Below are 12,987 nucleotides of genomic sequence, written 5' to 3' on the forward strand. Positions count from 1 at the left end.
TTAGATTATTAACCAACTATGATAATGAAAATACAAGGCAAAGCATTCTATTTTTATATACTTTTAGTACTTTTACATGAATATATATTTTGTTAGGAAATAAATACTATTAATACATGTTTACAAATCATTGTTTTAGTAAGTTAACACGATGAACTGTAAAAAAAATTGAAAAGTTGGAAGTTGACCCTCCCCCTCCCCATCTGCGGAATTTCCCGTCATCACTATTTGGCCTTCCCTAAAAAATTTTGGCCCCAGCCTGGCCTATCTGGTGTTAAAATTCTGGCGCCGCCACTGATTGAAAGTATTAAGTGTTGTTGATTGGCAGAAAATAAATACATAAGCAAATAATTTGTAATATATAATTATATGATGTAGGGAACAAATTTGTAGGAATTTTAATTGAATAAAAGCATCAATGTATAGTAATATAATATAATTACAGCTATTATAGAGTTTTAGCCGCGGTATAGCTTTAATATTAATACAAAAAGCGGCCCTTCCGGACTTCCGGCCCAATAGAATAATAATAAATGTACGACTCTTTTGCCCAAACAGCTAAATATGTACAATAAGAATATAATAATATAAAATAATACTCACAGTTTGTGGAGCGCAGACTGGCATGGCGGCCAGTTGGTCTTGTACTATAAATTTTGCACACGAGTACAAAAAAAGAAATGGAGTTTAGCGCAGCGAGAATTACAATAATAATGTGTGATCACGATTAGCAAACAAATGGCCTTTATGGCGCACAATACAAAAAAATATCATACAATATTTAAAGGAACTGGCTGTTTGAGCCTGCAGCTAATATGTAAAAAAGGCAACACCTTTACTACGAGAGTAAAATAATAATCATATTAATATTGTGATGCCAGATATAGTGCTGCTTCAACGTTCGGCATAAAAATGTCGCGGCGGCCGTGTCAACGATGTTCATCGCTGACGACGCAGCGGCTTACGACAACGCGTCGGGCGTAATCTACATAGGTACATTATATTATAATAATTCACAATCACACAATTAATACAAATGTACAACATTCAAAAATAGCGACAACAATATTATAGGCGAGTCTGTGTGTGCGTGTGTGTAGTGTCGCCGACACATCGCGGCATAGGCGAATCTACGGGGTGTGCCGGGTGTGCCTTGGCACACCCTAAAATGAAGAGAAACAATTAAATAATAATAATTAATGATATAATATGTACACGTTAATTTAATATTAGTTTTTGTAAGTGTTCAGAATCAGTCTGAAATAATTAAATATTTAATAAGAGTAGGTATTAATTACTACATGTATTTTTTTATCAATAATATTGTTTTTTTACATTATTAATGAAGCCTGTATATTTATAATTTAAATCACTACACTGTCTACACGTACTGACGTATTGGTTTATCGTTATTGTTAAATTATATTATTCAATGTTATTATTATCGTCAACACGAAAACGTCACGGTCGGTCTAATAGTGGTGGTAACTATTTTTGGCGAAAAAATATTGCCTTTTCTTGGAAATCGACATCGCATTGATAACAAAAAAAAAATTCTAATAATAATAACACTTTTGGTAATTTAAAATTTGTAATTCATTTATTAATTATTTAATCTGATGTGATTTGTTTATAGCCTCATTCCCTCTGTAATATAAAAAAATAAATACAAAAAATATGGCACACTCAAATATAAAACTCTGGATCCGCCTATGCATCGCAGACCGCAGTACTTCGGCTCGAACAATAATTATACCGTTTAATACTCTACCATAAGGTTTATGTTTAAAGCAGAAGTATTTGTCCCGTATTACTCTAGATATCTACCAAATTACCAAATTACAATTTTAATGACATTTACTTTTTTCCATAAATTCAAAAAAATTATTGCCCTAAAACTTTAAAGTTAAATTTAACTTTTTGAAAATTTGAAAATAGATATTTTTAACCTTTTTTTAAAAATATTCCAATTAATGAAAATTTACCAAGTCTGAGAAGGTTAAATGTTTGATTTCATGAGAATAATATTTGTTAGCAAAAACACAACAGACTCAAACTCAATCAATTATTACTAAATTTCTAAAAAATATTAATATGCCGCCAATGTATTTAGGAATTTAGGATAATACAAAACTTCTGGGGCCATGGGTATTCTTCGCTCCTCGTGTGAGACTTAGAGGATGTGTTAAATATTGAAATATTTTATTTTAATAATATTTTACGATTTTAAATATTTTATTTTAACTGCTCACGGGCGAAGCTGGGTAATACGGTTAGTAAATAGATTACATTAGACAAATCTCCGTAATCCGCATATAAAATTGCCTATATTTGTTATACTTTTTTGGGCTTTTTTTTCTTGGGCTTTTTCCGCGATTCGACCTACCGATCGCGTGACCTACCTAACCGTATAGGGATTCGTTTGGCATGCGTGACCTACCGGACCAATAATTAATTTAAAAACAGTCAAATTAATTATATAATTAGTTTATTTTATTATTACAGATTACAGATTATATTATTCAATATCAGTCAACAAAATATCAGTATAAAAAAGAGATCATAAAATTAAATTATGTTTGGCAATACACTTTTTGTACATCACTTAAAAATGTAAAAAAATGTTCTCTTGCCTGTTGATAGATCGGTACCACGCCTCAATTAAATGATGTGGCAACTTTTCAGCTGATGTTCCATGCATTTTTCGTAGGATTTTAGTTTTTAATACTCCCCAATTCCCCATGAACATTCAATTGCTTGTGTGTGAGCTACAGTAGTTGGATCAACAAAATGTTTTGAATGGTTAACTGTTCCATGATCATATCCTATATTTTCTAAACAAGAATATGCTCTCCATTCATGGACAATATTGTCGATAACGTTAGAATGACAAAATATCTGTTGGTAAAAACCAGTCAATATAACATAATATAATATAATTATAATTATAAAGATGAACAAACATATAGGTTGTCGGGGTTGTCCATACCCATAATATAGATAATCGTCATGGTAGGTCACACACTAAACCCGGTAATCCAGGTAGGTCACATACTAAACGAATATCCAACGTTACTAGTCTAGTGTTCGGAACTTGTAGGAGTACAAGCTAGAAATCCGAGCTATAGATTAAATGCATATTTTGCATTTTTTGGGCGGTACGTACATATATCTTAATATTTATTTGTACCTATAAATATTGTCATATTATCGATAATATTTAATATTTCCTAAAAAAAAAATTGATCATTTCTTTCTTAAACTGAGTATTTTAGTAATAAAATTAAATATAGAACTTAATATTATTTAATGTAGGTATTTATTGTTATCGCAATATCGCAATAGTCGATTATTAATTTAATGATAACAGTGTGATATGCATGTGACCATACTAAACGAATAGCTAGAATAGACAGATATACACTAATAGCTGCCGATAGGTATCGTTATATGAATTTATATTATATTATTACTATTTAGTATTTACTACTACCGGCATGAGCCACGAGCGTATGCCGTATATTATTATCATGAATTCATGACCATATTATTGACTGGCTGGGTTTTCGGCCGCCGACTATAGGGGGCGCCACCTAACCGTACCGGTACGGCAGCACGATTTTACAGGTCAAATCAATACTCCATAGTCAATAGTCAATACCCACGACTGCCCAGGCCCCAGAGCGAGAGCGCGCGCTACGGCCCACTGCCCGAGTACTACACGCCGCACGGCCCACTGCTCGAGTGTACTGCACGCCGCACGGCCCACTGCCCGAGTACTGCACGCCGCACGGCCCACTGCCCGAGTACTGAACGCCGCACGGCCCACTGCCCGAGTATTGTACGCCGAAAGGCCCACGGTGAGTAGTCCACGTGTTCCGGTGGTGCATGGGCCACGAATCCGGATTGTATTTACCTCGTTCACACGTCGGGCAGACAACCAGACAAGTGATAGTGACCGACCGTACCGACGCTGTTCGTTCTGGGCGTCGTACACTGCTCCGACACCGCCACCGGTCACTGTTCCAGTTATTATTTTCGTACAATTGTAATGCACAACATTTAACAACAACAATAACGATGATGATGATTTTTATTTTACAACGGTCTGTGCGGCGTCAGAGATAAGCTGAGAACAACACGCTTCAGACGTTAATCCACCGCAAAAAATGATTATTATTTTCTTTTTAAATTATTACCTAATTAGGTATTTAGGTGCCCATTTGCACCGTGCTATATACAGTGTCTTTTAGGGCCCGTATAACAATAGTGGAACTCCGGTTAGACCACGGAATTCGGCCGGTTAAATTAGTGGTTCAAGCATTACCGAGGTTTGAACTATGATTGTAAAATGGGTTCCAAGTCGAATAAAACATCATTCATATTTTTTACATCGCTATGGATTATAAATTATAAATAATAACCGTATTTTTCGCCCTCATTTAAAGATAATAATTGCGTATGAAAATCAATCGATGGCGTTCAGTATCATTTTTTTATTTTGATCAATTTTTTGTTTATTAGTTAATAGTTATTACTATTGGTTTTACTGTTTCATAACAGGTGCCAGGTGGTCTATCATAAAACCAACGTTACTAGTCTAGTGTTCGGAACTTGTAGGAGTTAAGTATGTTTAATATGCTTTCGATTTAAAACATACCAAGCTAGAAATCCGAGCTATAGATGATTAAATGCACATTTTGCATTTTTTAGGCGGTACGTACATATATCTTAGTATTTATTTGTACCTATAAATATTGTCATATTATCCATAATATTTAATATTTCATAAAAAAAAAATTGATCATTTCTTTCTTAAACTGTGTATTTAAGTAATAAAATTAAATATAAAACTTAATATTATTTAATGTAGGTGTTTATTGTAATCGCAATATCGCCGTAGTCGATTATTAATTTAATGATAACATAGTGATATGCATTTGATCTCTATTGTATTAATATTCAGATGAATATACTATCTTTTCAAAGATTAAATTGCATTTTCAGTTCAATAAAATTCCAAAATTCAAATATGTTTGAAATACCATAATACGGTAAATATTATTATAAAATTCTTAGTAGATATTGCTGGATTACTATTTCTAAGAACGATTCCACACAATATTAACATACATATGTTAAATTTCAAATAATGTGAGTAACCCATTGGAATTTATAGTAAACCACAAAAATTTAATGACAGCAATGAATATCAAAAAGACTGTCACCAAAGTTGAACAATTTTTAATGGTATTTACATTATTACATCGTAAGTAAAAAAACATTCGGATGGAAGGTCGTTTAAAATAACTGTTTATGATGTTTGAAAAACAACAATTATCAAAGTTTTTTGATTATGTTCATATAAATTTTATTATTAAATAAGATAATATATTTCCGAGAAACGGCAATCTTAAAGCTATTTATTTACTACAACACAGTATTATAATCATTGTTTTAACATGTAAAATCATGTGTTTCTATTGAATTACAGTTTACTATTAAATACATTATGATATATAATATGATATTCTATAAAGTATAGAAAAAGAATTTACTGACTTAATAATATTTGGTTTACTTATATATTGCATATAAAAAACACAAGAATAGCTTGTAATTTAAAATAAACTTACAACAAAGCAATTAAAATACATTGAAAAAAGTGAAAAATTGTTTAATAGATAATGTTATTCATAATATATAATATGCTATTTTATAATAATATTTTATTTTAAAAGTTAAAATTTAGTAAATGGGAATATATTTAAAAATGTTGCTCAGCTTAAATTCTAATAACTAATATCCTTGAATTAACATATAAATGTGTATCAGCAAATATAATAATTTTTAGAGTTGAGCTGTCTAATTTTTCCTACATAAAAAAGCCGTAATAACAAAAAAGAAAGTTTAAATTATTTCTTGAAATCTCATAAACATCCTTGAATATTATTCTTTATCATATTTAAAGTACTATTTATCTACATAATTTACGGATCTATTTTAACTGACGACTTTATTAAGGCAGTTATGGATAATCCGTAGAATGAGGTTGGCATTACTGACATACTACCATTGACCACAAAACTCCAGCCCAAATGGCTATTACAAGTTTTGCAAATAATGCTAGTACTGTTATACCTGCAAACAAATCATTATTCAATTATCATGGTAAAAAATTAATAATAATAAATGTAAAACAATTACCCAGGGAAACAGGAGCATTCAGTTGACTTATTGACAAATTTAATCTTATTTACATAATCATCCAGATAAGATATAGTTATCATATCACGACTTGAATTCCAATATTTGCAATTACTTTTATGTGTTTGTGTAGATGACACTGAAAACATAGTTTTCAAATTGCATACTTGAACTCCACAATCAGAACCAGCACATACGTATTCTTCTACCACATTCTAGTATAATACAACAATAAATCATTATACTTCAAATCGTAGTTATTTTAATTTTTAAGAAGTCTTACAAGATTATTTAAAAAATTTAGTTCGAGTTGAAGTCTCAAGTTAGTTGAGTCAATACCAAACAATTCATTTATTTGTGTTTCACTGAATAAACCAAGTTTGGTCACTTGGAAAGACAAGAAAATTGGATCGTCTGAGATTCGTACATTTTGATCTATAAAATATAATACATCAATTGTAAATTTGTTCAAACATTTTTTTAAGTTTGATACACAATCTGCCTCAATGTAATTTACAAACAAGATAATTCACTACAGATTGATCAGTACCTAAGCACAATAATTTAATTAATTTAAAAATCAACAATTTAATACAATAAGTATTTTAGACTATGTAATATATGGAGTATATCAAGTAATTAACAAATGATTCAATATTTCGGCCTTACTCAATATTTTAATTTTCTTAGTAATGTTCGACGCCAATTCATAAACATCAAACTGTTTATACACCCAAGACGGCCACAGAGTTTGAAACATGGACCTCTTGGAGCATCTAACAAAAACATATGCTAAGTATTAATAAGATAATAAAACGACAATGTTCATATTTTATTTAATATAGGGTAAAATAATTACATTCTACTGTCACCAAAACTACGATTTTTTTTATCTAAGCACAGCTTAGTCAATGGGTAGTACAACGTAGTATCTTTGATAATTTTCACTCGAGCTTCAGTGCATGTCAGAACGCTAGAAAAACATGAATTAAAATTCCATTAAATAATCATTTATATAACCTGACCCATATAATAATAAACAAAATTCTTTCACTACAATTGTCCATCGATTTATAAATATAAAATTATGTTATATGCAATTCAGTTTTAATCTCTGATCTATTATTTACTATTTTTTTTTTTTTTTTTTTTTTTGATCAAAGTAAATATAGTAAATATCTCTTATTTTATTTAAAATTTAAATACATCATCAAATAATTAAAAAATTAATTATCTCAATGTCTCAATTGTCAATTATTTTTATAGTTATATAAATTTCAGTTTTAAAATGTTTATCAATTATAACATTTTTAAAAGATCAAGAACTAAAATCATTCTTTTCCTATGAGGAAAAAATTTGGGTTAATTGTATTTGTTGCATTTAAACTAAATTTAGTAAATAAATATCTTTAAATAATTTATCTATACAAAGATATATGGTTACCTAACCTTAGCTATGGTCTGTAAACACAATATATAATATAATATACAAATAAGTTAATAATTATTATTTACCCTTCACTTAATATTTCTAACACTTCAAATCTCTGATGGCCAATGAGCGCAGTATGATTATTTTCCGTGTGGGAAGAAATCACAGCAATCGTTCCAAATGTACGATCATTTTCATTACTAATACAAAATGATAAAGTTACATTATAATTATAAATGAAAAACTACTTAAATTATATAGCATACATTTTGTTGCAAGCACCGAATGGGAGTTGTTTTAAGGCCCATTCTAAGATAAATTGAACATTTCTAAATTTAGGGGCCATTGGCCAAACTTCCCCAGGTATTAAATTTATCTCAGAAAAAAGTGGTATTGTATAAACGGAGCCTTCTTCATAAATCGTGGGTCTTGTAAATTCAAAATCTTCATATCTTAAATCCTAAAAAAAACACACTATACGTTATTAAAATATTTAACTAAAATTGTTTTAAATTAAGTAAAGTACATTTACTCATTTTAACATTGGTTAACATTATAACTATAACTTTCACTATGTATTATAAATGTTTTATAAGTAAATGTTTACTTGTCTCTATGTTGATTAAAATGGAAATTAAAAAAACAAAAAAGAACTGAACAATTTAAGATAATGGTGTATGTGTCAATAATAGGAAGCACAAACCAATATATAAGTATTGGTTTTAATTTATTATTTAAGTATTTATAATCAATAATTAAATGAGTTTTATTATTGGTTTATTTCCATCTAGAAAGATAAGTTTAATAGAGCATTCATAAAGTATACCTCAACATAAAAAAATACAAGTAACTTGTAGTCACGTCCAAACAGCCGACTATTAGTGCAACTTCCATCACTGTACCTAATGGTTAGTGTAATTAAACTGAGGATAAAAATAATTGAACTCAAGTTTCTGAATTGTGTTTAGTATTGGGAAAAAAATGACAGTAAATGTAGGATTTTGGAATGTAAAACATTGACTAAGTTATAATATTGCCGTGCAAAAAAAACAAAAAAGTGAAGAAAAAATAATTGAGTTCTAAGTACAAATAAAAAATATATAAATTAATATCTTAAATTATTTACATTCACATAATTTTCAGAATTATTTAGTATTGCTGAGTATACCCATGTCGTTTTAAGAGGATGATTTGGAGGCTAACTATTTAAGAAGCAAATCAACTATAATATAGCAGATTATTATACAACGGGAGAATATAGTGTGGTGAAGGAACTGTTTTAAGTGAGTACGACTGGCCATTGTTTTTTAAGAGCACAGCTATAGTCATTATTTAAAAACATTTAACTGCCACAAAATTAATAAATTTGATTTAAATGACTTTATTTTTTACTTGTATGTATCTTTTTTTAATGTATGAAAGGGGGCTTCAAAATTGACTACTGTTAGATTTTGTGCTAGTAGCTAGTGAATATATAGTTTTTCAATTCTAAACTATTCAATGATATTTAGTTTTACACCAATACGATTTGTGTTTATAAAAATGTTTAATATTTACTGTTGTTATTGATAAGACAATAAAAGTAAAATCACCATATTTTCTTCAGGTTGTTCAACTGTGCTGCTGCCGTTGCTCGTTCCTACTTCAGGTTCTGGGTCTATGGCTAAATGTAACCAGAAAAAGATTATTTTATATTTTCAAGAGATTTAGGTGCATAGTAAAAAATTATTTTTATGATCAAAAATATCAAAATAAATATATATATTATGTACTTACGGAGATAAAAAGTTTCTCCATTAAGAACATCGCTACTTGCGATTTCTATTGCAATTCTAGAAGAAAGATTTAACTTTAATTCAATATTAGGTACCAACTAATTGTTATTAATTTAAAATATGCTTGAATGGGAAAATAAGATGTAATTTGAGGAATTAGTATCACTTGTTAAATGCAATGTTGTAATTCATTACAGGGTAAGAAAAGACCGATGCTTTTCATACCCTTTTCATTTTTATATTTTGCTAAGAACTAAAAATGAAATATTTATTATTGAATATCAAACTAAAACATTGAAGTATTTAGACTACCTGTATAGGTTTTCGTTTAAACTCAAATCCGAAGAGGTACTGGAATTGTAGTCTGATGAGGTGGTGGAGTTAACGTCTGAGGTGGTGGAGTTTACGTCTGAGGTGGTGGAGTTTACGTCTGAGGTGGTGGAGTTTACGTCTGAGGTGGTGGAGTTTACGTCTGAGGAAGTGTCTGGTATTGAATCAGGCATATTGACAACGTCCGAAAACAGAAGAAGCTATACTATTACTAGAAAAAGAAACTACTTCTAGCGTCCGATTATTAGTGACCAGTGTCACTATGTCAACTGGCAACTATTTTGTATTCCACTAGTTAAAAAGAAAAATGCACTAATAGTATTATCGTTGTGAACACTGCTGACGTAAGAACTTGGCGGACAACAATCGAGCATCAACAAAAATAAAAATATTATATAATTCACGATGATAATAATAAATGACCACGAGAAAAAATAATAATATAATAGCAATGATCATTAGTAGTAAAACAGAAAATATGGTGGTCGTGCGAACAGTGACGCTTAAAAACGAAACAAACAACAATGGAGTGTCGACGCCGTCACGAAGACGCCAAGCCGCAAGCCTACCAACCTAACTTCAATGAGTGGGTGGGTGAATATTGGAACATTTTCCGTGGACCGACAAAAAAACTACACAGCATAAAGACACACGATAACGACAAAAGGTCACGCGACAAAATATCGTATCCGTCAAAATGCCACTCGACATAAGACCGTCGTATCATACTACCAATTGTAGTATTATCACAATGAATTAAGTTAATGATGCTAGATTTGAAACATTAATCAGATATTTTATCTCTAGAATAATATTTTAAAATTTTACGGACAACTTAAACAAGTGGCGTAGATGGGAATTGCTTTAAGAGAGGAGAATGGAGAAAATGGTGGAAATCCCACCAGAATGGGAATTATAGATTTTTATTCAAAATTTGCATGACACAAAGAAAACGCATTTACGTCAAATCGTTTTTATTATTTTTTAACAACATAAAAGTGTAGTCACATCACTTATTGTAAACATTTGTTGATGATGATATTTCTTATGGTATGACATTGGGTATATATTTTATTTTTGTTTGCATAAGCTCAAATATAAGGGGCTTGGGGGTTAAGCACCCTTAGTTTTTTATTGAAATTCTGCCGATGGTTGTTTGACTTTATATTCAATTTAAAAATAAAAATGTTGTAAATTTAAATAAATATTACGTTTTTTAAAAGCGATAGTTAAACGAGTTTTAAATACAAAATTTTAATATATTATTAAATTAAATGCATTCATAACAATACATGCAATTGAAAAATAATATCTAGGTATTTCTATGGGTGGACCCAAGGCCCCCACTTTCTTAAATCCAGCCTCGATTATATACATTATAATTGTCTGTACAGGGTGATTCATCAGGCGTAAAACACTCATTATTTATAAAAACTATTTACTTTTTTCAAATTTTTATTTTTCAAAATTTTAGATCTATGCTGTTCTAAAACTATATAAATTTTTAATATTTTTCATCCTTATATTTATTAGGTAAACCACTATCAACTTTTGATTTTATAATGGCAACCTATATTCACAATATCATAAATTAATAAGGCAATTTTTTTAATGAATTTTCACGTTTAAAATTTCATTTTTCGTTAAGTTGTTGACGAGATATAGTCTCCCAAAGTTGGATGGTTTTGGGGTGGTGTTTGTGTATAAATGTGTTGTACCATGTCAGGACCGCGGCCACAGCAATTGAAATTTGTGTACTCAAGCGTAAAACACAATACACTTTTCAAATAAATTCAGTAAGTACGATAGTTAAGCCTAAGTTGTGCCCCTAAATAGGTAAACATATTTACACAGGACAAACACCACCTCAAAACCATCCAACTTTGGGAGACCATATCTCGTCAACGGATTAATGAAAAATTAAAATTTAAACTTGAAAATTTATTTAAAAAAATAGCCTTATTAATTTATAATATTGTTAATATAGGTTGCCATTTAAAAATTAAAAGTTGATAGTGGTTTTCCTAATAAATATAAGAGTGAGCAATATTAAAAATTTATATAGTTTTAGAACATCATGTATCTAAAATTTTGAAAAAAAAAATGTGAAAAAAGTAAATTGTTTTTATAAATAATGATAGTTTTACGCTTCATGAATCCCCCTGTATAATATATAAATAAATAAAATAATTATAGTTATATGCATTCGCTTATATACTTATTATATAAGTTACTGCTTAAGCAAAGTGTATATTTTATTATCTGAATTAATTACGTTATTAATTCTTAACCAATGTAAGCACCGACGTGGCTGTTACATCAAAATGTTCCGTCTGATTTGTTTAAGAAATATCTAGGCAGGGCCAGCCGTAGGTATTTCGCCACCCGGTGCGATTTAAAAATGTTCCATACTTTTTATTGGAAAAAAATCAGTGGCGTAATTTGCGGGGTTGGTAAATTGAGTCCCAGAAAAAATAAAGTAATAAGTAATTTGAGTCACAGGAAAAAACGATTTATATACATTTAAAATTTAAAAATGTGCACTGTAAAATTTTTATTTGTGATTTGTGGACATTCATTGTCTGCATGTCTGCATGTATATGATTTTGAATATAGCAACATGAATTTTAATTGCATTTTTATTAATTATATAATTATTTTTTATGCAATAAAATTGCATGTTGCTATTTTAAAATCATATACATGCAGTCAATGAATGTCCACAAATCACAAATAAAAATTTTACAGTGTACGTTTTTAAATTTTAAATGCATATAAATCGTTTTTCCCTGCGACTCAAATTACCTACTGCCTTATTTTTTCCGGGACTCGACTTTAGGTAACCTAACCTATTTTTCCCCTGGACTCAATTTACCGCTTTCAAAATGTACCAAACTTATCTCGGACTCAATTTACCTAGCCCCGTAATTTGGCCGGGCGCCCGGAAATTGGGCCATATTTTAACTACCTGTTTCGTATAAAATATTTATTTACATTTTACTACCCGGAGATTGGGCCATAAAAATATACCACACAAATATAGCATTAAATATGAATAAAATTATAACGTTTATTAACTAATTACTATTTTTTTTAAATACTTCCTTACAGATTTAACTAATTTAATATATAAAAAGGTCATTAAAATTAGTCAAATATGAAATAATTTTTATAAATAATGCCAATACTCATTTTACAAATATAATACAAGGTTCATAAAGTTATTCAAAAAATAAATGTAGT

The 12,987-nt window shown here is 29.6% G+C and overlaps 1 protein-coding gene across 1 annotated transcript; it reads right to left on the minus strand.

The window, feature by feature from the left end:
* Positions 1-5,763: 5,763 nt before the first annotated feature.
* LOC107171863 (protein cereblon-like) lies at positions 5,764-10,899 on the minus strand. The gene is made up of 10 exons (XM_089216535.1): positions 9,727-10,899; positions 9,416-9,471; positions 9,232-9,302; positions 7,906-8,099; positions 7,723-7,839; positions 7,067-7,180; positions 6,877-6,983; positions 6,491-6,642; positions 6,208-6,422; positions 5,764-6,141 (listed from the first exon to the last, which is right to left on the minus strand). Exons 1-10 carry the CDS (start codon positions 9,915-9,917, stop codon positions 5,991-5,993), a joined length of 1,368 nt encoding a protein of 455 aa, XP_089072661.1. The 5' UTR covers positions 9,918-10,899; the 3' UTR covers positions 5,764-5,990.
* Positions 10,900-12,987: the final 2,088 nt, after the last annotated feature.

Source organism: Diuraphis noxia, unplaced genomic scaffold (genome assembly GCF_037042655.1).
Source record: "Diuraphis noxia isolate RWA-SAM2 unplaced genomic scaffold, SU_Dnox_SAM2 contig0001, whole genome shotgun sequence".
NCBI classification, from domain to species: Eukaryota; Metazoa; Arthropoda; class Insecta; order Hemiptera; family Aphididae; genus Diuraphis; species Diuraphis noxia.